General features: G+C 50.5%; 1 protein-coding gene across 2 annotated transcripts; it reads left to right on the top strand.

The window, feature by feature from the left end:
• The first annotated feature begins 2 nt into the window (after positions 1 to 2).
• MORN5 (MORN repeat containing 5) lies at positions 3 to 24,472 on the top strand. 2 transcript variants are annotated; one of them, XM_081150645.1, is made up of 5 exons: positions 3 to 170; positions 2,378 to 2,525; positions 4,252 to 4,363; positions 7,530 to 7,661; positions 24,053 to 24,472. In XM_081150645.1, the coding sequence occupies exons 1-5, from the start codon at positions 61 to 63 to the stop codon at positions 24,130 to 24,132; spliced, it is 582 nt and encodes a 193-aa protein (XP_081006771.1). In that variant the 5' UTR covers positions 3 to 60; the 3' UTR covers positions 24,133 to 24,472. The 2 variants fall into 2 exon arrangements, with proteins under 2 accessions (XP_081006771.1, XP_081006772.1); XM_081150646.1 differs by lacking the exon at positions 24,053 to 24,472 and adding an exon at positions 9,803 to 11,210 and having other exon boundaries at positions 51 to 170.
• The last annotated feature ends 516 nt before the right edge of the window (positions 24,473 to 24,988 follow it).

Here is a 24,988-nt window from a genome sequence, read left to right as displayed (position 1 = left end):
CATGCGCGGAGCCAGGAAGCCGCGCGGCCGCGTTGGCTCCGCCCATCCCTCCCGGTTGTCATGGTGAAGCGGTGGACGCTGAGCCTCTGGGATCCCAGCGGCTGGAAGCTGGAGGCAGGCGCCATGGAGTACACGGGGAGCGAATATATTGGGAAATTTGTGGATGGGAGGTAAGGGCCTCGTTTGATTCATTATGTCTTGAACATCTGTGACTGGGAAAAGACAATTGTCTTTTTGCCTTTGAAAGGAACCTTCCACCAGACACTTTGACAAACTTTATCCCTTTTAACCTTCAGAACAACAATTCCAGGTAGGATTGTTTATTCCCATTTTACAGCTCAGTAAAATGAGACCCAGAGAAGTGAAGTAACTTGCTCAAGCTGCAAAGCCGAGACACATTCATTCCATATGTACTTGGGCCAAGGCAGAGGCGGTGGGTCTGCAGGAAAGAGAAAAATGTAAAAGTTGGGGATTTCCTTGCCAGGACTTGGCACCTGGTTGGCTCCTGGCCCTGCTCAGAGACTGCTTCCAGGCCCAGCCCAGTGCCCAGCTCCAGGCTTTGAACCTGGAGGATTCTGTTAACATTCATAGAAACTGAGAGCTCTGAGGAGGGGCTGCTTTGGAAGAGAAGAAAATGAGTCCATTTGGGGTGAGATGGAGATGCTTGTAGAAGCTCTGTAGAAGGACAATGAGTCCAATTTACAGTAATAAAAGGGGGGTCCTAATATCAGAGAAGGATTTAGATGGGAGCTATACTTAGAAATGATTTGAAGGGATTAAGCAATGAAAGTTATATATGTTTATTAACTTATGTTTCCTGATCACAAGCAAAGTATAAGAACAAGAATTAAAGGAAATATAAACCTTAAAAAATTATGTGATCTCAAGCAGAGGTAGAGGAAAGAAGGGAGACTTCTTTCTCCTCCTATGTCTTGCAGTAGGATAAAGGCAAAAATAGTTTTTGAGTTCTTAATATATGCCAGGCATTCTGCTATAGTTTTGCATCCATTCTCTCATTTAATTATCTCAACAACTTTGGGGGGTTGTTGTCCATGTCCCCATTTTATAGGTGAGAAACTGGCTCGGAGAGGTGAAGGAGCTTGTCCAAGGTCACACAGACACATAGAGACTGGACTCCAGGTCTGCATGGCTCAGAAGCTGTGCTTTAACCACAGTGCTCTCCCGCTTTGTGCCTGTGCCTCGGTGGCATCTGTCATCTGTTCACTCAGCTCACTGGCCTTTCTGTTTCCTTCATTTCTTACTCAGTAGATGTTTACAAGCGTCTGTTTAAGAAGAAACATGGTTCTGAGAGCTGAGGATACCAAGACCTTCCTCTCACTTGCTTTGATTAAATAGGGGAGATGAGGTATACAATTACTAGGCAAGGCAGAAACTGCTATGCGTCCAACTGAAGTACAAGCAAAAGCCAAAAGAAGCTCAGAGTTAGGAGCAGTGAGTTCCAGCTAGTGGAGAGGATTAGAGAATGAAGGAATAAATGAAAGCATATTTCTTAAGCACTTGCTATATGTCTGGCCCTTTACTAGGAAAACTGTTACACATTACAGGGCATTAATCTCAGGCTTTCACACATGAAGAGACTGGTCATCTGGTCCATTGGGTTAAGTGACCCTTCCCTATGTTCCTGTAGGGGCCTGTCTTCCCCCTGCATGGCACTTATCACATACTAATTGCTTAATTGTGTCCCCCCAATAGACTGTGAGCCCTGCCCCAAGGGCAGGAACAGCATCTACATTGATCACTGTTGTGTCCATGTTGTATCCAGCTGACCCGGCTCAACAAGACACATGACATATAATAGGTGCACTGTAGACATTTGTTAGACAAAAGGAAGAAACAAATGAAGGAAAACAGACAAACAGAAAGGTTTAGAAAAGTCTCTAAGACTTTCTAGGAAATGGTGACGTAAGATTCAGACCCATGTATCCCGTCCAAATGTTATACTTTCCCACATATCCCACTTTGTGGTGTAATGGGTAGGGTTGGGCTGGTCTTAGCAGGAAAGACACAGAGCCAGCTTCCAGGAAACCTGACCCTAGTCTCTGCTTCACAGTGCTTACTGTGTGGCTCTGGGCACATCCCTCCCCTCTCTGGGCCTACCAAGGGGTATTTCCTGGGATGGCTTGAACTTCAAAACAGCCTCTATGTGAGGAAGAGGCAGAACAGACCAAACTCTGCCCCTCTTATTTTTGAGGTTTTGAGGGAAACAAAATAAAACTTTTGGTTTTGAGCAGAATATTGGTGGGGTGATAATGTCTGAGGACCCTGAGGGGGAGGTTCCCACTTGCTCTCCTGTGCCTGCTACCTCAGATCCTCCAGCTGCCAGGCAGGGCTCAGCGATTTCCCTTGTTCCTTACAGGATGGAGGGCAGTGCCAAATACATCCTTCCTACTGAAACAAAATATGTTGGAGAGATGAAGGACGGCATGTTTCATGGCCAAGGAACCCTGTACTTCCCCAGCGGGAGCCGATACGATGCCATTTGGGAAAATGGATTGGCCGTTAAGGTGATCAGCCTAGGAGGGGGACTGCAGAGGGGAAAGCCTCAGATAGGAGGGCCCCCCTACACACACACACACACACACACACACACACACACACACGACACCCTGCCTTCCCTGTCCGGTGCCACCTTCTTCCCTCCTCTTGACATCTAGGGCTCTGGGGTTTTCTCCCTCTGGATCCAGAAGGGCCCCTGGAGAGGTCATGACGAGTTTGAATCCTATTAAGCCACTAACTGTGTGACCTCGAGCCCATGACTTCCCCTTTGAGATTCATGCTCCTTGTGTAATAAATTGGGGACGAGTTGTATTAATTTCTTATTGCTGCTGTTACAAGTTACTACAAATTCAGTGCCTTAAAACAACAGAAACATTTATCTTACAGTTCTGGGAGTCAGAAGTCTGAAATAGGTCAGCAATGCGGCATTCCTTCTGGAGGAGCTGTGGGAAGATCCATTTTCTTGCCTTTTCCAGCTTCTAGAAGCTGCCTGCATTCCTTGGCTCATGGCCACCCATCACTCTGACCTCTGCTTCCATAGTCACATCTCCTCTCCCTCTGCTATTGTCATCACCTTGTCTTCTATCACTCTGATTCTCTTGCCTCCCTCTTATAAGGACCCTGGTGATTACACTGGGTCCCCACAGATAATCCAGGATAATCTCCCCACTTCAAGATCCTTAGCTTAAGCACAACTGCAAAGTCCCCTTTGCCATGAATAGTCCACATATTCACAGGTTCCAGAGATTAGACGTGGGTGTCTTTGGGAACCATTATTCAGCCTGCTGCACTGGTACCAGGCACCTCCTGGGATGGCTGTGAGAGTAAATGAGGCAGTATGTGTGAGTGCTTAGTTCAGTACGTGGCACACAGTAGGCACTCAATAAGTGTTAGCTCTTACTGTTTCTGCCACCACTCCTACTACTATCATGATAAATCATCTAATCCAAAGATTCTTAACTTGGAATTTGTGGGTCAGGAATAGAATTCGGGGAGTCAGTGAAAGCTCCTAATTTATATAGAAAAGTTTCTGCATATGGGATATATTTTTCTCTGAGGAAAGGACCTGTAACTGTCTTCAGTTTCACTAAGGGTGTGTATGGGGCTGGCTCATGGCCTAAAAAAGATTAAGAAACACTCCTTGTCTCACAGCTTGAAGAATCTAAGCCCCAGGAAGGGGATGTGACTTACCCAAGGTCCCACAGTGAGTTAATAGTATTGGAATTTCCACGCATGCTCAGGCCAATGCGATATCTACATCCTGGGGCTTCCTTTAGCACTGAGGCAGCAAAAGCAGAATGTGTTTGGACAAAGGGCTGTGACTGATGGCTCTGACCTTTTGAGCTATGATAACAATTAAAAAATGATAATAACATCTATCGAGTGCTTACTATATGCCAGGCACTGTGCTAAATGCTTTGCATCTACTATTTCGTTGAATCTCATTGAATCAACACTATTAAATATGTACCATTATTTATCTTCATTTTACAAATGAGGAAACCAAGGGCTAGAGAGGGTAGGTCATCTGCCCAAGGTCACATTGAATTGTATTTTGAGTGCCGAGCACCGAGCTCAGCACTGTATGATCTCATCATCACAGCCATGATCGCTGTGACGGTTATCACTTCTTTTCTGTGACAGTGAGAAAGCCACACCTCGTCCCTTGATGTCTTTCCTTCTTGGGTAAAGAAGGGCCTCCCCAGACCCACCTGTGTGCTCCTTGTCTTCCAGGGCACGTACACCTTCTCGGATGGGCTGCACTATGACGCGAAGAACTGGCATTACTGCGACGGCTACGACCGGAGGTTCTACACTGAGATCTGCCACGGCTTGAAGCCTACAGGTACCCAAACTGAGCGGGAGACGAAAGGCAGTTCTTAAAAAGTGGGCCGTGGCCCACTGAAGTAACCCAAAGGGGAGGCGGGATCAAGCTGGGGCCGCAGAACACAAAAGACCCAGGTTCTGCAGCCAGAGAGCGCACACAGTATATCCAAAGTGACAGATGGGAAAGTGTAAACTGTAAAAATGAATCTGAACCTGTGAGATCATGTGGTGTAGTTGACACAGTGTGGAGCCGGAAAGCCTGGGTTTGAGTCCAGCCTTCCCTGCTAATAGCTGGCTGGGCCTGAGCAAGGCCACCTCCGTGAGGGCAGAGGCTCCAGACAGCGCGGGGTTGGAGTCAGGCCTCCCGGAGCTCATCCTTCCTGAGTGACCCAGGGCCAGGTGGCTGACCAGGTGAGCCGCCTCTCCCTTTGCCTCCCTGACACCTCACTCTCTCATTTCCCTCCTGTCCCCAGTCCCCTTTGCCAGCTCCTCCTCCTCAGTTATTAATTGTGGGGTTCCCCAGGGCTCTGTGGCGTAGGTCCTGTTCTGTTACCACTCTGTCCCTCTCCCCGCACGTTCACCCACTCCTAAGCCTTCAGTTACCATCAGCTTCCAAGCTGAAATGAAACCCGAGCCGAGCCGCAGACCCCTGCATGCCGCAGACCCCCGCGTGCGGCTTCCCCCACGCCTGTGTTTGCTCATCCCTCAGCTTGTCTGCACTGCAGTCATGACTTCCCCACCTGGGAGTGCTCTCTCAGTGGCCATCCCCCCACCCCTTAGGTAAGCCGCATCCTGCCTTCTCCTGCACTATGGATTCTGCCTTTTAAATGCGTCCCATTCATTTGTTCATTAAACAAGTGCTTACTGAGCGCTTCCGCTTGGCTTGCCGAGCAGCGTTTCCTTCACCCTCCCTGCCCCAACCCCTACCTCCACCCTCTGCCCCTCATCTGGTCTCCTGAGGCCTGTGCTTGACCCACTCTGGACTCTCGTTCACTCTGTAGTCACTTTCATCTTTGAAAAATGTGAATCTGATTGCCCACTGCCCCCCTACACATGCACACACACACACACACACACACACACACCCTTCAGTGCCTCCTCTCTACCCTGAAGATAAGGTTCCAGATTCTTACATCCTCTGGCTCCTGCTGATGTCCCCAGTCTCGTCCCACTCTACCTGCCTTTCTCGGGTTTTCCCTCACCTTTGACATGCTTGCTTTCTTTCTACTCCTCAAAGAGACCATGCCTGGAATGCCCTAGCCCTCTCACTTCATCCACATAGCTCCTCTCCATCTCCAGGTCTCAGTTTAAAGTCCCTTTTTCTCAGACTCCTTCCCTGAATTCCCAGGGCTAGGTCTCCCTATGGCATGCCACGGAGCAGCCATGGTCTTCCTCCAGAGCTCTCATGAGTGCGCAGTATCTCTTTTCCTGAGCTGACTGTGAGCTCCATGAGGGCAGGGGCTCTGGCTCATTGACCATGTCCCCAGTGCCTAGGACATGGCCTGGCACATAGTAGGTGCTCAATAAAGTGTTACCAAATAGAGATGATAATACTGACATCACTGTGGGGGGAATGGGATGTACATTGTGTGGTTAAGGCAATGACACTAACATTTCCTGAGCACCTATTCTGTGTCAGACTTTGGCTGGGCCTTGGGCGACCCAATGCTGAGAGAGCATAGTCTTTGACTTCAAAAAGCTGCCAGTGTAGAGGTCACTTGGGAAACTTGTAAGTGGCTCCTCCTGGGTGAATGATGATGGGGCCTGGACTTTGTCATGGGCTCTTCACCCGAACAGAGACCTAGTGGCAAAGAGCCCCCGGCCATAGGCCCTAGACTCTCACACCACAGCTGGTTTAGCCAGAGCTGGGCCTCTGCCAGACCTGAAGGCAGTGTGGTGACCTTCCCGGCACCCTTCCCTTCTCCTTCTGTGACTCCCAGCAGAGCAGCTTGATCCTAAGTACCCACTTCCTTCCCAAGTCACTCAGCACTGCAGACTTCTCCAACAGCCACTTCTCAGCGGTTGTTATTAGGGCAGGGAGAGGGTAAGGCTGCCTGCCCCTTCACCTCTCTGAGCATCTGGGAGATGGCCATGAGCAAGAGCTTCAGGGAGAGAATAGCTAGGGAATGAGTCACATGGCGAATGCGCTCAGCAGTTGTTAGCCAGTGGTGCACCTAGTTACCAGCATTCACCAATCTAAGAGTGCCTGCAGCATGCAGGACCCTCAGCTGTTAGCACGGTGCCATGCTCAGTGGCATCCAGGCCTCAGTCCAGAAGACAAGGAATTACAGGAAACCCAGGAAGTTAGTCATCCCAACCCTGTATCCTTTGCTCAGGCCTCAGCATTCCAAGATATATGATACGCAGAGTGGCATGGCCTAAAAGGTGCTCCAGTTCCTCTTTCCCTCATGGTGGTTCCAGTGTCCTCAGTTCCTGGGGTGGTGCCCAGGCCCTCTTCTCCCCTGACATCAGCAACTTAATATACTAGTTACAAAACTGGGCACCTAGCTGCTTCCTAGCTGGATAACCTTGGGCAAGTTACTTGACCTCTTTGAGCTCAGTTTTCTCATCTGTAAAATGGGCCACAGGATTGCTATGAGAATGAAGTGAAATAGTAGGAGTCAAACACTTAGCCAAATATCTGGCACATAATGAGCACTCAACAAATGGCAGCTTGATGGCAATTTGGGTGAGAGTCAAGGTTCTCCATTACCCAGTCCTCGCCCACCTGGCCCATTTCTTTCCTTCTGTTCTTCCATATACGTGCCCAGCTCCAAGGGTTTCCGAGTGAGGCATGAGCACCTGCTCTGACCTCTGCCTGCACCTTGAATGCCACCCCTCTCCTTACATGCCTTCTAGCCATATGGCCAACTCAGAGGCATCCTCAGGGTCTCTCTGACTCCAGAAATGTGCCCTTGTTGTGGTGTCCCTAGAAATGGTGGGTGGTGTCAAAGAAAGGAGATGGGGGTCCAGTTCCCAAGATGCCCCTCACAGAGCCATTTCCTGGACGCTCCTCTGGGGCACTGCTCCTGCCGCTTTTGCTCGGGGCCCTCGAGGGGGAGTGTTTAGTCCAACAGCAGAGCCAATATCCACATGAGCAACCCACCAAAAGTAGACCTCGGCAGAGGCTGGGTTTGAATTTGGCCTTGGTGGTGAGTTAATTCTCCATTATATATCCTTTCAAGGTATCTCTCAACTCACCAATATGGACCCACCCAGAAAAATCCCCGTAGGCTGTTATGACTGTGGAGACGGCTTCTACAACCCGACCTCGAGGATCGTCAGGGACTATAAGAATCGCTTCCTGCGAAATGCAGGTATGTCTATTCTGACAGCCTGTGGCGCATGTTTTCTCTTCGCTCATCCACACACAGGTTTGTGCATGTGTGTCCACACGCATGCATGCCTCGGGTGAGAAAGAAGCTTTTGCCGATGAAAGACAAAAACTGATCATCTGAATGTTTCGCTAATTGAAAATCTCACGACTGTTAAGTCTATACATAGTCACAGAGTGAGGGAAAGAACATTAGTGGTCTGACTGTGACGACACAGAAGTATAGCTTATTTCTGCATGCTCCCCTTCAACTAGTGTTTATGGACACCTACTGTATGCTAGACACTATGCTTGGTGTGGGCAGCAAGGCATGGCAAAGCTAGACACAGACCCCCTTCCTTCACGGAGTTTATCGTTTGACAGGTAACAAATGAGTCCTTTAAACAGTTGATTGCATCATGGAATAAACATGATGAAAGGGGGAAACATGGCCCTAGATAGGAAGAGACCCCTATCTAGAGAGGTGGGAATGATTCTGCAGGAGCACAAAGAAGGGGTACCTAATCCAGAACTGGAAATTCAGAGAGGGTTTCGAGAAGGAAATGTCAGCTAAGCTGAGACCCAAAGAATAATTGGGAGTCGACCACATGGCACAGAGAGAGATTTTCCAGCCAGAGGAGACAGCACAGCTAAAGGCCTAGGTACCATGTGGTCCAAGAAGCCGGTGGCCCCTCAGCCAGGGGAGTACCCTGAAGGTGCCGGAACTTCAGTTTGGTAAGTGAACACAAGCTGGTCAGACTGAGAAGGACTGACCGGCAGTGACCAGACTAGCAGGAAGCTAAGGTACAAATAAGAACGTTAGCATTCTCCTTGAACACCACAACTCCTCACCTTTCTCTTATCTAGAGTCAGACCCAGTAGGAGCAGCAACAACTATGGACCTCGTCCTAGAAAAATGCCCATACATGCACAACGCAAGCATGCATGTGTATATACGCACACATGCATATTTTGCACATATTCTTAACAGGGACATGGTTCCTCTAAAGACCCAGATCAAGAAACTCTGCTCTAGAATGAGAAAGAAACTGCCAGGTAGACCAGAAGGCCTGTCCTGGCTGAGGAGTGCACTCTCCCTCTGTAGGGACATTTACACAGTAAGGCAGTGTCCCCCACTACATAAATTAGTTGGGAGCATTTTTATAGAACTAGGGTTCCATGGAACATATTTTGGGAATTGTGTGTTAGTATCATCATTCTTCAGTTGTGGTACAATGCAGCTGGCTCCTTTTCAGCTTTTTTAGGTTTGAACTGTATTCCAGTCTTGCCTCGCTCAGGTGACATCCTGGCCCCGAGGAGATTCACAGTCTAGGGGGAGACAGACGCAGAAACAGACAAGCACAGTATAATGTGATGTGGGCCCTGGTGGGGGGAGCCCTGGAGGATGACAGGGGATTGAGGGGGGAGAACTAATCACCTGGCCAAGGTGGAGGGGGTGAGCCGGAAAAAATGGTGCCAGGGTGATGCTTATAGATGAGTGAGGAGTTCATAAACAGGGATGCTGTAGAAGGGCATTTCAGGCAGAGGGAACAGCACACGCAAAGACAGAGGCACGTAAGAGCATGGTGTGGCCGCGGCATCCTAACCCGGGACACCAGCCGGCTAGGGAGGCTTCCTGGAAAAAGCAAGATCTAATGGGCAACCTAAATAAGAGCAGACAAGTGCAGCAGGGTTGGGAAGGGTGTTAAAGGCAGAGGGAACAGCATGTGAGAGGATCAGGGATAGGGGAGAACCCTGGCAAGATGTCAAGAGAGGGATACCTGAAGACCCCAGGCCCCTGGTGGTGGCATAGAGACCTGGGTTTGAGGTCCTGGCCCCTGCTCTCGGGCTGCCTGCTGGCTGACCCTAGGTCAGTGCCTTCTCTCTCCAGACCCCTTTCTCTTTATCTGTAAAATGAGGGCATTGGGCTGGGTAATTTCTAGGGTCCTTCCAACCTTAAGAGTCTATGATGGAGGAGAAAGGCAGCCAAGGGGTATTTTGGTCCTGATATTATAGGACAGATCAAGTTCGGAGTGTCCTGAAAAACCACTAAAAAGGAGTCTGTGCATGGCCACCTAGTCATTAGCCTTGACTCACCCTGCCAGGGACTGATTCCAGCTTCTGTCCATCTTCTGTTTCCCCCAGGGCCCTTTCCTCCCTGCATTCCAGTCTGTCCCCATAAACAGTGCTTCCCGTTGGCATCCTGAAGGCACAGGCGTGCTGGCCATGCAGGCTGGAGGTGGGTGACTGAGGCAACTCCAAGTAACCACAGCGGCCTGAAGCACATGCCACCTGCGTGGGTCAGAGCCTGTCACAGGCTGGGGCACCAAGAAGGGTTGCCCTGGAAACTCTGGGAACTGTCTCAGCTGTGCCCCCATCTTGCCCTGGGTTCTTCCCCCAGGCAGAGAAGCTTGCTTTAGGCCTGGCTGGAAAGCCCTGGACTGGAAGGCTGTAAACTATAAGCACACTTGACCAATCTGGGTTTCTAGACCTAGGTTGTCGAGAATGCCTTTCTTACTGGGGAGGATGGTACCTGCTTGCTGGGTTGCTGAGAGAATTTAAATCCATCCTTCCACTCATTAAAATGTCTTTGATTGCCTACAATGTGCCAGGCTTTGGGGATGGAGCAGGCAAGAATTCTCTGAGATAGTGGCACTCAAATCTTTGGACCCTCCTGACAATAAGGAAAAATTTATGTCATGACCCAGTACATACAGAAACACATGCACACATATGTATGTATTCTTTTTACATGTGATGTACTATGATATTTTCTTTTATTTAATTTTTTAAAATGCTGGTTGCTACTAACAAAACTGATTTCACAGCCTCCAGGGGTCAGAACCAGCCATTGGTAGACCATTGTTCTAGGCACCCTTCCCTAACCAACCTGTCCATCCCTCCCTCACCCCCTCCACTGCTCTGTCTGGGTTAGGAGTCTCTTCTCTGTGCCCCACAAGCCTCATTACCAGCACTTAGCCTGTGACAGTAGAAGTAGCTTTATTTGCCCATCTCCCCCACTAGAGTGGGAGCTTCCTGAGGGCAGGACTATATGACTCTGTCTGATTCATCACTGGGTCCGGGGCACCTCACACAGGTCCCATGACTCAGAGCTGATTATGAAAGCAGGCAAGCGGGCAGAGGACCTGCCCACAAGTCCCTCTTCACATTCTTCAACAAATTATACAAAATTCAGCCCCTGGCACATAATAAACAACTTATTATTTTGAGTAATAAAAGCGATCCATTATAGTCACGTGCCACTTAATGATGGGGAATACTCTCTGAGAAATGTGTTGTTAAGTGATCTCATCGCTGAGCAAATATCACAGAGTGCACCTGCACACACCTAGATGGTGAAGCCCACCACACACCAGGGCTCTGGGGTACAGCCTGTTGCTCTCAGGCTGCAAGCCTGTACAGCATGTTACCGCACAAAACAATGCAGATTAAATCAACACGAGAAAAGACTCAGTCAAGAGACATGGTAAAATGAGATGTTTGAGTACTCTCTCAAATAATGATAAAAAATATAGTAAATGCATAAACCAGTAATATAGTCATTATTATCATTATCAAGAATTACGTACCATACGTAATTATATCTGCTATACTTTTGTATGACCAGCAGCTCAGTAGGTTTGTTTACACCATCACCACCAACACATGGGGAATGTGTTGTGCTACGACCTTGCACGGGCTGTGAGGTCCCTGAGTGATAGGAATTTCTCAGCTCCACTATAATCTTATGGGACCACCGTAGCATTTGCGGTCCGTGGTTGACCGAAACATTGTTATACAGCCCATGACTATATTTCTCTGCACCTCAAAAAGCTTGAAACCTTAAGCGACAGAGCAGCAGCTCTCATTCCAGCTCAGGGAAATGAAGCAGGGAAAGGAACAGTCGCTGTACGTTGTAGGGGATCCTTGCCTGGCCCTTGCTGAGCGCCTTACCTGCTCATCACTTCCCCAAGTGGGCCGCTTGCAGTGAGGACACCTGGTCTCAGGTAGGTTAATAACTTGCTCCTGGTCATACAGCTGGTGACAGAGCCGGAGTCAAACCCAACTTGGCCCCAGCTCTGCTCTCATCCTTCTTGTCAGCTGTGTTTTGTAGTTTATTTTTCCCTCGGCTATCTCTGCTCCTAGACATGACTCATTCGCAGTTGTTCCTCCACCAAGCACAGTTCCTGGCACCCAGTGGGACCACAGCGATGTTCCTAAATGAGCGAAACGGTCCATTTTAGAGTCGTAAGACAAAAACACCGCAGTTCCCAGACTGAGACGCTACCTTATTTGACAAAGCGTCGTTTACACACCATGGGCCAATAAGGAAGCCCTTGAGGGTGTTTGGGATAATTATCTTTAATATGGTGGGAAATTGGGAGATGGCCTCTGACCCCTCCTCCTCCTGCCTCCCCTTTCACTCCTCTGGGGAAGGATAGGCCAGAGCCCTTGGCAGCTCGCACCTCTCCGTGTAGCTGTCGCCTGCCTCAAAGTTACTAGCAGAAACCATTTACAGAATAACTGCGCCACTAATCCTTACTCCCTCCCCGCAATTAATGACACCCCAGGCGAGTGTCTCAGCTGAAAGGCACATTATTAATATTCAAAGGGAAAAAACCCTCATAGCCATTTTAACATCTACAACTAACAATGAACTAAATTTGCTTTGTGGAAGACAGAGAGTGAGCATCCCAAATTAGTTTATGTAAAAGCTGAAATTCTTTCTCGAAAGGTCTCAGTACCATCCTCAAAGAATGTCCTGATCATCAGAAATGCCGCTAAGATTCCCGCCAACATTATCCCCTTTGTTGTCTGAAATGTCGAATCAAGCACATCTGGCAAATGTCCTAGAGCTCACAAATCTTTCAAACAGCGTGTAATTCCCGATGGTTAAAGAGATAACGCCACCGCTTAATCGTGCTGCTCTTCAGAATAGCACCAACTTTCCTTCAATCAGAAACAATGGCTTTGGCTTCTTAAAAATATCACATACTGGCGATTATTTGCAGAGGGGGCCCCTCTGCGTTTGAACCTGTGGGCTCCAGGCGGAATTTAAAATCAAGATCGCAAGCTTCATTTGAATGTGTGCTCAGTTAAATGGACAACGGGAAGGAAGGGTGTGAATTGGGGTCCAAGACGTGTGCCGGCCTGTGTGATTTGCTCTCTTTGGGAGGTGACTCGGCTTCACCAGATGAGGACAGGTGAAGACGACAATGTGCTGAGAGCCCACTGAGCATTTACCACGCACGTGACACTTAGCCAAGGGGGAGGGGAATATTGGCATGATGCCTGTTTGACAAATGAGGAAACTGAGGCTCAGTGAGGTTAAAGAATTTGCCCAGGAAATCTGGCAGGAAGTGGGACTCGCACTTGGACTCGTCTGCTCCCAGAGGTTTTCCTCTTCCCCCTTCGCCAGGCCAGCTCCAGGATGGTCTGTCCACAGAGGCAGGGGCGTGGCTCCCCCGGACAGTGGCCTTTCTCTGTTCCCACCCATCTGGAGACAGGCTGCAGAGTGAACCCCTAGAAGTGAAAGAGCACTTGTTCCTCTGACGTTCCTCTGGGATTATTTAAAGGGTTGAAAACCGGAAACATCCCAAATGCCCAACAGGAGGGAACTGATTAAATAATAGATGGTATGTTCTTACGATAAAATACGAGGCAGCCGTTAGCATGGCAGTGAAGGAATGGATCTATTGATACACAAAGGCGTCCATGCTTTACGTCAGGGTCAGGTGAAAAGACAGGACGGTTTAACAACCAGCACTTGCTGAGTGCTTACTCTGCCCCAGCCCTGGCTTAAGCACTTCACTTATTTTATTTTATTATTTTATTTTATGGTTTCATCTAGTCCTCACAGCAACCCTGTGAAATAGTGGTAGATGACAAAAGGGAGGTGGGGTGAAACGCCTTGCCCAAGGTCACACCAGTGGTAAGCAGCAGAGCTGGACGTGGAACCCAGGTCTAGCTGACTCAGAGCTGAAGGTGACACTTAGCTGGTTCTGAATGAGATGCTGGAGTTTACTAATGAAAGAAAGAACAAAGCAAGGGCCTTCCTTGTAGCCTAGACATATAAAAATACCCCAGGACTACAAGGTGGCAGTGGGGCACTTTTTCTCTTAGGAGTTCTCTGCCTACTTTATTGCCCCAAAATTGGCCAAAGGACAAGAAAGAGTCTCTCAATACCCCTGACAAACCCAGATTCCTTTAATCCCAACGCCACTGCCTTCACCTGATAGGTGAGAAACTAGAGACCCACAGAAGACAAAACCCCTGCCTGACCCCACACAGCCTGTCTGTGGGACAGCCAGGGCTGGACCCCATTTTCCCGCTAACAGCCAGGCCTCCTGCAAACCCTGGCTGGCTGTCCACAAGGCTTCCCTTGTGGGTTCCGAAAAACGGCCAAGCCAGTCTCCTGCACAGCCCCTCCCGCGTCATCTCTCAGCAAGACAAAAGGCAATTTACCTAAATGTTATAATCACCTGGAGGCTGGCAGGCAAGAGCATCCGTGCCTTATCTGTGGTATTGTTAGCAGCGCCATAATGAAGGCTTTGTGAGGGATAATATCCCACTTGTAACTGCCAAATAAAATGCCCTCGCAGATCACACATCCCATCCCGCCAGCACACTTGGGCATCGGCATCAAGCAAAAAGGAGACGGTGAGCACTGAACGCCTTCCACAGTGCCAGGGACTCAATCCCTTCCCAGTCCTTTGAGGAATAGATGAATATCTCTCAAACTGAGGCTCAGAAAGTAAGCTATTTACTGACGGTTGCAGCTAGTAAAAGGAGGAATTGGAATTTGAACCCATGTCTCTCTGACACCAGAGGCTATGCTCTGAACCAACAAGATGCACTATGGCCATTTCTAAGACATGAACCTCTCTGGGAACCTGGGCAGAGCCACGGGCTTTCTCCCCAGAGAAGTACGCTTGAACCCGCAGAGAGAATTCTGCCTGTAGAGGGTGGAATCCGCCCGCCGGGGTCTTTGCTCCAGGAATAACTGCCCGCCCCCGCTTGCTGCCCCTCCCTGCCTGACCCGCGGGAATTGCCCATTGCCCTCCTGGAAATTCCCCTTCCAGCCTGTGCCCATCGGATTCTGGTAACAGTCCATCCCCCTCTCCCCACGGCAGCCTCCTGGAGGCATCCAAAGGACACAGCTTCCCCTTCCGTGGCTGGAGTCAACCCAGGGCAGCTCTGCAGTGGTATGTTTTGTCTCCTTTCACAGAGGGAGTGCAAGGCCAGAGCACACGGGGCAGGAGTCACACCTCTCTTCCTCAGACTGAGCTCTGGAGCTCAAGGCACTTGGCTGAGAGCCCTGCTAGACAGACCTTGGGGCAGGAGAGGCAGGCATGGTTAGGGGCCGGCTTTACAGAAAGCCAGATCTGCCACCAGATCCCAGCTCTGCCATTTGTCAGCTGTGTGACCTTGAAACGAGTCTCTTAACTTCTCTGAGCTTTGGTTCTTTCACCTGAAAGTGGGGGTAGAACTAGGACCTTCCTCCCAGGGTTGTGGTGAGCACCATTGTAAGGGGCACAGCAAGATGCCTGGTCCCTGAGGACAGGGGCATCCAAAGGACACAGCTTCATCACATCAGTGATCACAATTGCCATTATTTATACCTGGTATGGGGGTGCTGGTTGAGAAGCAGGGGATTCCTTAACTCCATGCCCCAAAGGGAGGAGCCGGTGTCACCTTGGCAAACTGCCCTCTGATATCCCCACACCTGCTTTTGATGCCCATTCTGAGACTGGACTGGAGGCTGCAGGTCCCCCATCTCTCCATCCAGCCCTCAACATTGCTCTGGATGCATTGCTTGTCACCCTCATCATTTCTTATCCATCTAAGATCCCCCCAGACATGGACCTTCACTGAGCCACCAGTGTCTCACTGCCCCAGCCTAATTCATCCCTCAGCCTCTGCCAGCAGGAAGACAGAGGCCCCAACTGCCAGGCTCGTCCCCTTCAGCCCATGGTCCACACCCAGTTGGAAAGCATGGACTGAAAGGAGCAGAGGCCTCTGGGATGAGTGTAGGGAGGCGTGAATCAGCTAGTCTCCCACCCTCTGTGCCTTCTGTCATGTGAGCACCTTGCCATACACAAGACAATTCTAGTATTTAAGGACATGTATGTTTTACTAGTGTGGTCTGCATCTGGACCTCAACTGCAGAAATAACTGTTCCAACAATGTCAGAATACTGACTGTGTGGACTCAATGAGATGACCTTCTCCGGCACAGGGACTTCTTAAGAGACTCCCAAGGGTCACTATGACGATGGGCACTTTTCCCTTTACTCACCAACTAGAGGACTTAAAACCCCTGCCTGAGATAACACCAGCTGTGCCCATGACAGAGGTGTTGATGAGGATGGCATGCGACCAGGCATGCCAAGTGCAGAACGTGGCACCTGGGACACAAAAGTGCTTCCCACTACCTGGTAACAGTCCCTGCCCAGGCTCACCTCTCCCCAGCCATAGCCCTAATCCAGCCCTAGGTCTGACCCTGGAGGCCTCACCCCAATCATTTCAACATATTAAAACAAAACATACCCATACTCCCACAGTAAATATAATTTTTTGCTGTTAACGCTTTGAGAGGATTTTTAAAACTTTGCTTGGTAAATTGTTTGACTATCAGTCTTTGACAATTGGCTGTGATTTCTGAAGAGCCATGTGCACTCCGGAGAATACTTGCAAAATGAGGAAACCAAGCCTACAAATTGGTTTCAAGTGTAATAAAATTGTTTGATTTCTAAATTTAATAATTAATTAAGCTTGAATGCATTAATTATAACATTTATTAATTTCAGCTTTACAGGTTCTCTTTTTATTTTAGAGTCAATCATTTTTCCAAGCCTCTTATATTTGCACGGGCCTTGAAAAGCATGTGGGTGCTGCACCCTGCACCTCCAGTTCCCAGCGGGTAAAGCTGCCATGGCTAATCCACCCCTCCACCCACAACTCTCCACCCACCCCACCCAGAAGATGCTCCTTTACCGGGAAAAGCAGGAACAGTTTGGAGCACACCACCCCCCCTTCCCTACGGCAGGCGGTGCCTGGACAACCACCCCTCAGTCAATATTGATGATGCCGTGGCCTTGGCCTCTGGCTACCACCACTGCCAGCAAAGTTCAAAGCTGCTTTCTTGTGGAGAGTTGTGACGAGGATTCCAGGGTGTGGCCACCCTCACTTCAGGCCCTTGTCCTGCTCAGGGCCTGACCTCACCCCACCAGCTCCCGCAGCCCTGCATTTGCACAGAGGGTGTGGCCGGGCTTTGGGGACGGGCACCTGTCCACAGGCAGGGGTGCTGGGTGTGACACTCGCTTCCCATCCTGGCCTGGAGCCGTGGTTCACACAGAGGCCTTGGCCCCAGGACAAGAGCCCAGCCCTCGTGCGGGAGCCTCCTTCCCCAGAGCCTGTGCTGCCTGGCACTTTGGATGAGCACCGAGCCATCTCTGTGGGTCGGACGTGCCTCCTCCCCTGGCCTCTGATCACACACACACTCAGGCTTCAGTACGCACACCGCCGTGGCCCAGCCGCAGGCTGCGTGTCACACACATGCCGACCGTTCCCATGCGTGCGCTTTCTCCTCTTGACCTCAGCACGGCACTGGCACCCTCACAGCACACACCTATTCACCACGCTTGCGCACACACACACCCTTAGGTTCTCACACACGTTCACCCGTTTGTGCCATTGCACACAGACTCGCTGAGTGTGAATTTCCCACCAGCCCACGGAGCCCTCCTTTCTGCCCTGGTGGAATGAGGTGGGTGAATCGCTTCACCCCTCTAAGCCTCACCTTAAGTGGGGACAACCCCATTTGTCCCTCTCTGAGCCAGGCCCCCTATCTCTCCCTTTCCAGCAGCTTTAACCAGACCTCCCACAGAGGGCAGAGTGAGGGCTGGCCAGGGCGAATGGCACGAGGGGGGCACCCAGAGAGGATGGGCACGACCCGCTGCCCCCCGAGCTGGGCACCTCCCAGGTGCTTGGCCAGAGCGAGCTCTGCCCTCCTCCCAAGCTAGCCACCTCGGTTCATCTCCATCTCCTCCCTTTCCCATCCCCACCCCCACCCCCACCCCAGGGTGGGAGCTGCATAGCACTGGTGACCGCAGGTGTGCTTGGCTCAAAGGTGTGCCAGCAGGTAGCAGAATCGGCTTGTGGGTCCCAGTGACTCGAATCCGCCCTTTTGCCCTCTCTGGGCCTGCCTGCCCCGGCCTGCCCCCCTCGCTTTGAACAAAAACCATTAGCTGAGCTACTGTTCTTCAGCCTTCCGATGCTGATCCTTGTGTAGAGGCCGCCTCCTCCACCCCGCTGGGAACCAGAAGTCCCAGGGTGCTCTGACCGAGTCCATCAAGATCTCGCCCTTGAAGGCCTCCAGTTTGGGATTTAAAGGCCCATCGAAATGGTGATACTTGCTCCCACTCCCTGGGTGCCCCCCTACTGCCATTCGCCCTGGCCAGCCCTCACTGCCCTCTGTGGGAGGTCTGGTTAAAGCCGCTGGCCCGCAGAGAAAGGGGGCCTGGCTCAGAGAGGGACAGTGATTTGTACCAGGTCACCCAGAAAGTTGGCGGCAGGGCTCAGTCGGACCCAGAACTCCCAGTCCATGTTGTGCCGTCACACATGCCCAGATGTCCCACCTTGCAGCGACAACTTCTGTCTTCCCTTTTGGTTTGGGGCATTTCCTGTGCACCAGTGAGCACTTTTTAGGAATGATCTCACTTGCTCCTCACAGGAAAGCTTCCAGGCGGGCACCTTCATAGACCCAGAGAGGGGCTCCAAGCTAGTGGCGGCAGCTGGGCTCCATAGCTAGTACTCTTGACCACCATGCCACACTGCCTCCCTGCCAGCCACCCAGCGGCAGATGTCGCCTTGCCTCTGTAATGAGGTTTTCCGACTCTCTCCTTCTCCATCAGCCCGCTGACCTGCAGATGGCACTGATGACACCCACGGTGACCTGGGCCCCATTAGGTGGCCTGTACAGGCCTGCCCCTCCCACCCTCACTATGAGGCAGGCCCCAGGCCCGCCAGGGCTTTGAGCTTTCTGAGTGCGGTTGGCACCCAGGTATGAGCCCAGGCAACCCATCCTCTCCGTGCGGTGGGGCTGCTCAACCCATGGCCTCAGGTCAAAAGAGGAAACAGCAGCTGGCGGTCTGGGCCCTACACTGGGCATGTGCTTTGCCCTCAGGAGCTCCGTTTGCTGAGGGAGGGGAAGAAATTCTTCCCCCTTTGTCCAAATCCCACAGGGTAAACCTATTACTTTTATGTCCCCAAATTTACATTACTTCATCATATATTTATTAAGTACTTTTTAAGTGCCGGATCTTTGCTGGGGCCTGAAGACCTGAAGTGCTGCCCTGGGCTGGTGGGGATGACTGTGACTGACACCATGATCTTGGCCTGGGTCAGGGAAGTTGACATCCAAGCAGGGCCCATGGGGGCAGAGAACAGCCAGGAGGGCAAAGACCCCGGCCACACACATTCACAAGGGTCCTTAAGTGTGGATGGTGACAGGACTAAAAGAAAATGATGCTCATTAGACAACTCTAAATCCACACCCCCTTTCCTGACCGCATGGCCTCTAGCGCACTGTGGATTTATACCTCTTTAAAAGAAACCCTGGAATAACACACCTATATTATATTTGGTTGCTTATGTTAAAAACATTAATTTGTCAAATATACATGTTTAAAATATACTGCAATTGTTATACTCCTGTTTAGGTCTTTCTTCACTTCTGTATACACTAAGGCCCAGAAATGGGAGGTGCCCTGGGCCTCTTTCTTGAGCTCCGAGAGGCCCTGCACCTGAACCAAGTCCTAAAAGGAAGGGTGTTCCCTTCTGAGGAACAGCATGTACAAAAGCACAGAGGAGCTGGTGAGCATGCACCCGCGAGTAGCTGCATTACCTTAGGGTGGCTGCACTTTACAGTGTGAGGTGAGTGGGGCCGGGAGGCAGGCTAGGAAGCAGGGAGACCTGGAGGGCCTCAAAGTCCAGGCGAAGGGGTGGGGAGCCTCTTCAGGGAAAGCTGCTCAGAGGGGAGCCCATGGTCAGATCTGGGGTCTCTCCTGCAGCAAGCTCCTTTTCTTCTTTATAAGAAGCCCGATTCATTGGGTGGGGGGTAGGAGGCGGGTATGCAGGTGGCAGCAAGGTCACTGTGAAAGCCTCAGAAGGAGAGTAAAGAAATCTTTCTGCCCGGCACCAAAGGCGGACAGACCTGAACTTGAAAATGCCTGAGTCAAGCCTGTAGACCAGAGATCAGGTGCCGTTTTCCTCACGTACTATCAAGGCTACACTGTGCGCACGACTGATCGCTGTGGATGTTGACCTTGATCCCCTGGCTGAGGCGTGCTTGTCAGGTTTCTCCACTGTAAAGTTACCTGTTTTTGCTCCCTTTCTGTACTGTCGTCTTAGGGAGGAAGTCGCTCTGCAGCCCACACTGAGGAGGCGGGAGCTGAGTTCCATCTCCTTGAGGGCAGCGCATTCACACGCATGGCGTGGAATTCTACACGGGAGATTTGCCTACACTCCAATTTTTATGCATTTTTACCAGTGTTTTTATGCTGGGTCTTTTTACTGTTTAGAAGTTCAAGAACCCTACTGGTATTTCCAGGGACCTACAAATATTTTATTTCAATTACTAAAATGCATGAAATTACCAAGGCATTAAATTGGAAGGTAGGGAAAAAGCCAATAATTATTTTTATTTTTTCCTATTGTCGATACACTTTAATGAGAGACTTGGAAATACCAAAAGTAGAACCTTTCTAGTCCCACTGCTCAGAGGTGACTATTATTCACATTCCGTTTATTATTTTTTAATTTTTCTCCTGCACACAATTTCTACACGGATTATACTATGTAATTTTGTTTCCTGCCTCTTCGCACCTTATTTTTTACTTATATCAAAAGCATTTCTCCTATGTTGCGATGCAGACTTCACAGCCATATTTTTTAATAGCTGCTAAATATCCCCTCACGTGACTCACAGTGCCCCCCCCCCATTTAGCTCAATGCCTAGCACGTAGTCAGTGTATGGAAATAATTTGTTGAATGAATGAATATATGACAAAGTAATCACTCTCCTGTTTTTAGAAATGTAGGTTATTTCAGTTTTCTTAATTCTAAGTAGTACTGAGACAAATAGATCATTCCCTCAGGATCGCATCCCACAGTAGAATTACTGGGCCACGGGGGCCAAAACTTTTCAAGATAAATGCACCGAACCAGAAATCTCCCTCCCCCTCCCTCTGCACCACCAGCAATTGTGCCCAGGGTAATAATTTACAATTGATTAAAGAGTTTGTAGGGTGTTTTTCCCCATCATTTTCCCCCTCCTCTCCGCGCCCCCCTCCTGCCAAAAAGGGGAGAAATTATCTGAGAAGGTGAAGATGTTCTCAGACAATCATATTAACATATTCCAACAATCGCAATTTGCCAAATAGTAATCACAACTCCCGGGATCTGGGAGGCATTAATCAAAGCGGCAGGTTTAATTCCATTTTAAATATTGATGAAATGTGCTTGGGATGCCTCACCCTGGCGTGGCAGGGCCCGGAGCCTGCGGGCCAGGGGAGGCGGAGGGAGGGTTGGCGAGCAGCTGCGGGCAGGGGAGGCATCTGCGATTCAAATTGGTGGCTGTGCAGCCAGGTAGAGAGTGAAAGGGGTAGTGAAGAGGGCTGTTAAGTCCATTGCTGTCAATTTGTAACGATCAGGGAGGGGCCGAGGACTGGTTCTGCACAATACCCCCGGTTTGTCTGGTTTCAGGGGTTACCACTGAAGAGGTTGCAGCTGCACTGAATCGAATAGCCCGGAGACTTCAGAACTGTAATTACCAACCAGGCTGCTTGCGGTGTGGTGGTAAAAGTGGGCTTCACCAGCGCTTAACTCCTTGTGTGCCGCCTCCCCCCCCTCCCCCCCCCCCGGGTTCGCAGCCACACTCAGATTCCCAGGCAGTCTCCCTGGGGAAACTGAGGCCCACTAGCTGCTTAGGGCAGTCTTCCAAGCAAGCCAGGCAGCCAGCCTTTTTTCTTAGGTCACATATGAAGAAATAGTGGGGGTGGGGCAGCCTCCTCCCCCCCCCCCCCCATCATCACTTGGGCCTTGGGGTGGGAAGCCAGGCTTTGGAGTCTGATGAGCCTTGGTTTGAGTTCCAGTGGATGCAGACATGGGACAAGGCTCATCCCCTCTACAAAATGGGGGTCATCTCCTCTGCCCTACTGGGCGATCACAGGTTCAGTGAGACCTGGTGTTTGTAAAGCACGAAGCAGAAAGTAGGCTGTCAATATGCCTCCATCTACCTGATCTTGGGCCTGCTGTTTCCCCAGAAGAGGAAGGTGGGCAGGGGGAGCTGATTCGAGGGCAGGGTTTCGGCTGGCCCTCCCGGTCTCGGCTCTCAGCCTCCCGCCATTTGTCACACAAGGAGGATGGGTAGTCCTATCCTCCCATCTCATAGGTGGGGGCGAGAGCTCCTCCCTAGCTGGAGCCCTGAGAGCTGCTTGAGGGCTGGGGTTTGGGCTAATTCTCTTTGTCCCCAGGGGGAGGCACAGGGGAAAGCAGAAATGAGGGAGGGACAGCCGGCAGACAGGGTGCTACCGAGGGCTTAGCTAGGAGTCTGGTGAATGAAGCACCTGTATGATTCAATGACCCTCCTCATGGAATATAAATTCTCCTACATATCCATGAAGGGATGTGCCCAAGGACGTTTGTCCCAGCATTATTCCTGGGAACAGAAGCTGGGGGCAACTTGCATGTCCACCACTGGGATGATGGGGAGTAAAACGTAATGGAAGCCCACCGTGGAATATTAGGCAGCCGTAAAACAAACAAACAAAAACTATGCAATGGAAGAGTTAGGAAAGGTCACCAAGAGCAAAGATGTGTCATTAGAGACCAAGGGTAAGATCATCCACCCCCACACGTTCCCAATTACTATGTACAGATGCAAAAGATGGACAGTGAAGAAGGCTGATAGGACAAAACTTGGTTCATTTGAAATACGGTGTTGTAGGGGAGCCCTGTGGTTACCTTGGACTGCCGGAAAGATCAACAGTGGGTCCTAGAGCAATTAAGCCTGAAACATCACTGGAGGCAAAAATGACAAACCTGAAGCTGTCCTATGTGAGGCACATCATAAGGAGGGAGGGCTCTTTGGAAAAGATGATAATGCTGGGGGGGAAAAAAGGCAGCAGGAAAAGAGAAAGACCAAATGCGAGATGGACTGGCTTCATAAAAAAGCCATAGGCATGAGTCTACAGGAGCCAAGTGGGGCTGTTGAGGACAGGACTGTGGACGTCACTCATTCATAGGGTCGCCAGGAGTCAGAGCCAACTCAACAGCATAAACATAAGCAGCAAAGAACTAGATATACATGTAGTTACAAGAATAGATCTTGAAAAATGTACTGTTGAGTGAAAAAAACACACAATGAAATTCACAGCACAATGCCATTTGTGTAAATTAAAAGCACATTCGTACACAAAACAACAGTACATTTTATAGAGTTGCATGCATTTTTAGGGGTACATATCCCACCATTAGAGTCTCTGTCATGGTTGGGGGAAGGGGTGGTTTTGGGGGATAAAGGGAAGAAATAAAAATCAAGTCAGTCTGCAGAGGGGCCCAGAATAGATGACAATGGTGGGCTGGAGATGTGTTTCACTCAGCTCTCTCTCGGGTTTAGAAAACAGCCCAGGCCTGATAGTCAAACAGCCCTAGATTGAAGCTCCGGGCTTTTCACACACTAACACTGTGCTGTGGAGAGGCGGCTTTACCTTTCCGAGCCTATTTGTCTGTCTGCAGAATAGTGGATTGTTGCTGTCATTTGGTCCCGAGGAGTAAGTTAAGGGAGATGAACACACGTGGGGCCTACATGCACATCAGAGCCTCCCCATTCCCCCCTGGAAGGATCTGAGTATACAGAGGGTGTCAGCCCCCTGGGGGAAGCACAGGTACTTTGAAGGGTCCAGAATGGGACACCCAGAAAGAAAACTAAGATCGGAAGGCTCTGGCTCCCAGCACTGCCAGCAAGGCCTGGACCATCCTGGGGGTGCCGTTTATGGATGTCAGAGTGGGCAGATGCCGGAGCGAGCTGCCCTCTGAGTACCTGTCAGGCTGCCCAGCTCAGGGTGGCCAGACAATGCCATGCCTGCCTCCATCAGCAGTGGCCACCAGCTATAAATCCTCTGTGTTCAGTTCCCCCAAGGCGGGCACTCACAGACAACCGAAGGATCTGGTTTTAGTGAAAGGTCTGTTTCTTCCCAGCACAGAGCTAAAGAGACTGGCCACCCCTCGACGCTGGAATTCACCCACATCCCAAGACCCCACCTGGGGGTCCCCCAGGGCAGGAAGGCCCAGCAAGCCCCAGGCATGACCAGCTCTCCCTCTTCCCTTGCAGATGACGACGAGCATGAGTGGATCATCCGGACATGTCGGAAGGGCTGGGACGAGATCGTGGGTCACAGGCCCACGCTGTGAGCTCTGCAGCCGCCTCAGCCAGGGGTTCTCCTCGTTCCACTGGCGCTGGCTGGCCCTGGGGCAGGCTGTAGCTCCAGAACCTGAACTTGACTCAGGAATAAAGGCTTTCTGCAGTTAGTGGCCCCAAATATGCTTCCCTTGGACTATTTATTGGAGCAGGATCCTCATTTCACCTGCATCAGAATCACCTGGGCAAATCTGTGACCTAGAAATTCCTGCCAATCAGAAGCTCTGGGAATGGGGTCTAGCAATTTGCACTCCCATGTGTTTCTTATGCACCAGACAGAGACACTCCCCTCCTCTCCTCCCAAGCTTTGGCTTGAGCAAACTGTTCTGCTGCTAAAAAAAAAAAAAAAAAAAAAAAAAAATTGGCAGCCAGCAGAAAGGTGCTCTCTCACTCCCGAGATTACATGGTGGCTCTGGAACCCAGCAAGACCCAGGCTTGTGCCAAAGTTCAAGTCCTGGTTCCCTTCACGTCACCATATCAAATTTTCCCCCATCTTCCGAGTCGGCTCCTCTGTGCCTCCCTCCCTGGCCCCCTAACACCTCCTCTTTTGCAGCTATTCTGTGAACTTCTGATTAGATCCCTTTGGCCCCAACAACATGCTGGTGTGTCCGCAGCATTTGCCAGACCGAGAGCTTCTCCAGGGCAGAGTTGGCTGGGCCCTGCTGGGAGTCCTGCGGAGCCAGCCCAGGGCCCAGCACACAGCGTGTGTTCAGGAGTGGGGCAGAGGACAGCAGCCAGATTTCCTACAAAGCACAGGTTAGAGAAGAAACCCCCCGTCACACCTTTATGATGCTCAGTTTACTAACTGGGAAACAGCACCAACTTTCCAGGAAGGGGGCTGCACTGGGG

The sequence above is a fragment of the Miniopterus schreibersii genome (assembly GCF_964146895.1).
Source record: "Miniopterus schreibersii genome assembly, chromosome: 11".
NCBI lineage: Eukaryota > Metazoa > Chordata > Mammalia > Chiroptera > Miniopteridae > Miniopterus > Miniopterus schreibersii.
Note: the sequence above shows the minus strand (reverse complement) of the source record. Positions and strands in the feature narration are given on the sequence as shown.

Coding starts and splice junctions, on each gene's coding strand:
- MORN5 (XM_081150645.1), top strand. CDS start 61: ATGGTGAAGCGGTGGACGCTGAGCCTCTGGGATCCCAGCGGCTGGAAG. Junction 171..2,377: donor GGGAAATTTGTGGATGGGAG/GTAAGGGCCTCG, acceptor TGTTCCTTACAG/GATGGAGGGCAGTGCCAAAT. Junction 7,662..24,052: donor TCGCTTCCTGCGAAATGCAG/GTATGTCTATTC, acceptor CTTCCCTTGCAG/ATGACGACGAGCATGAGTGG.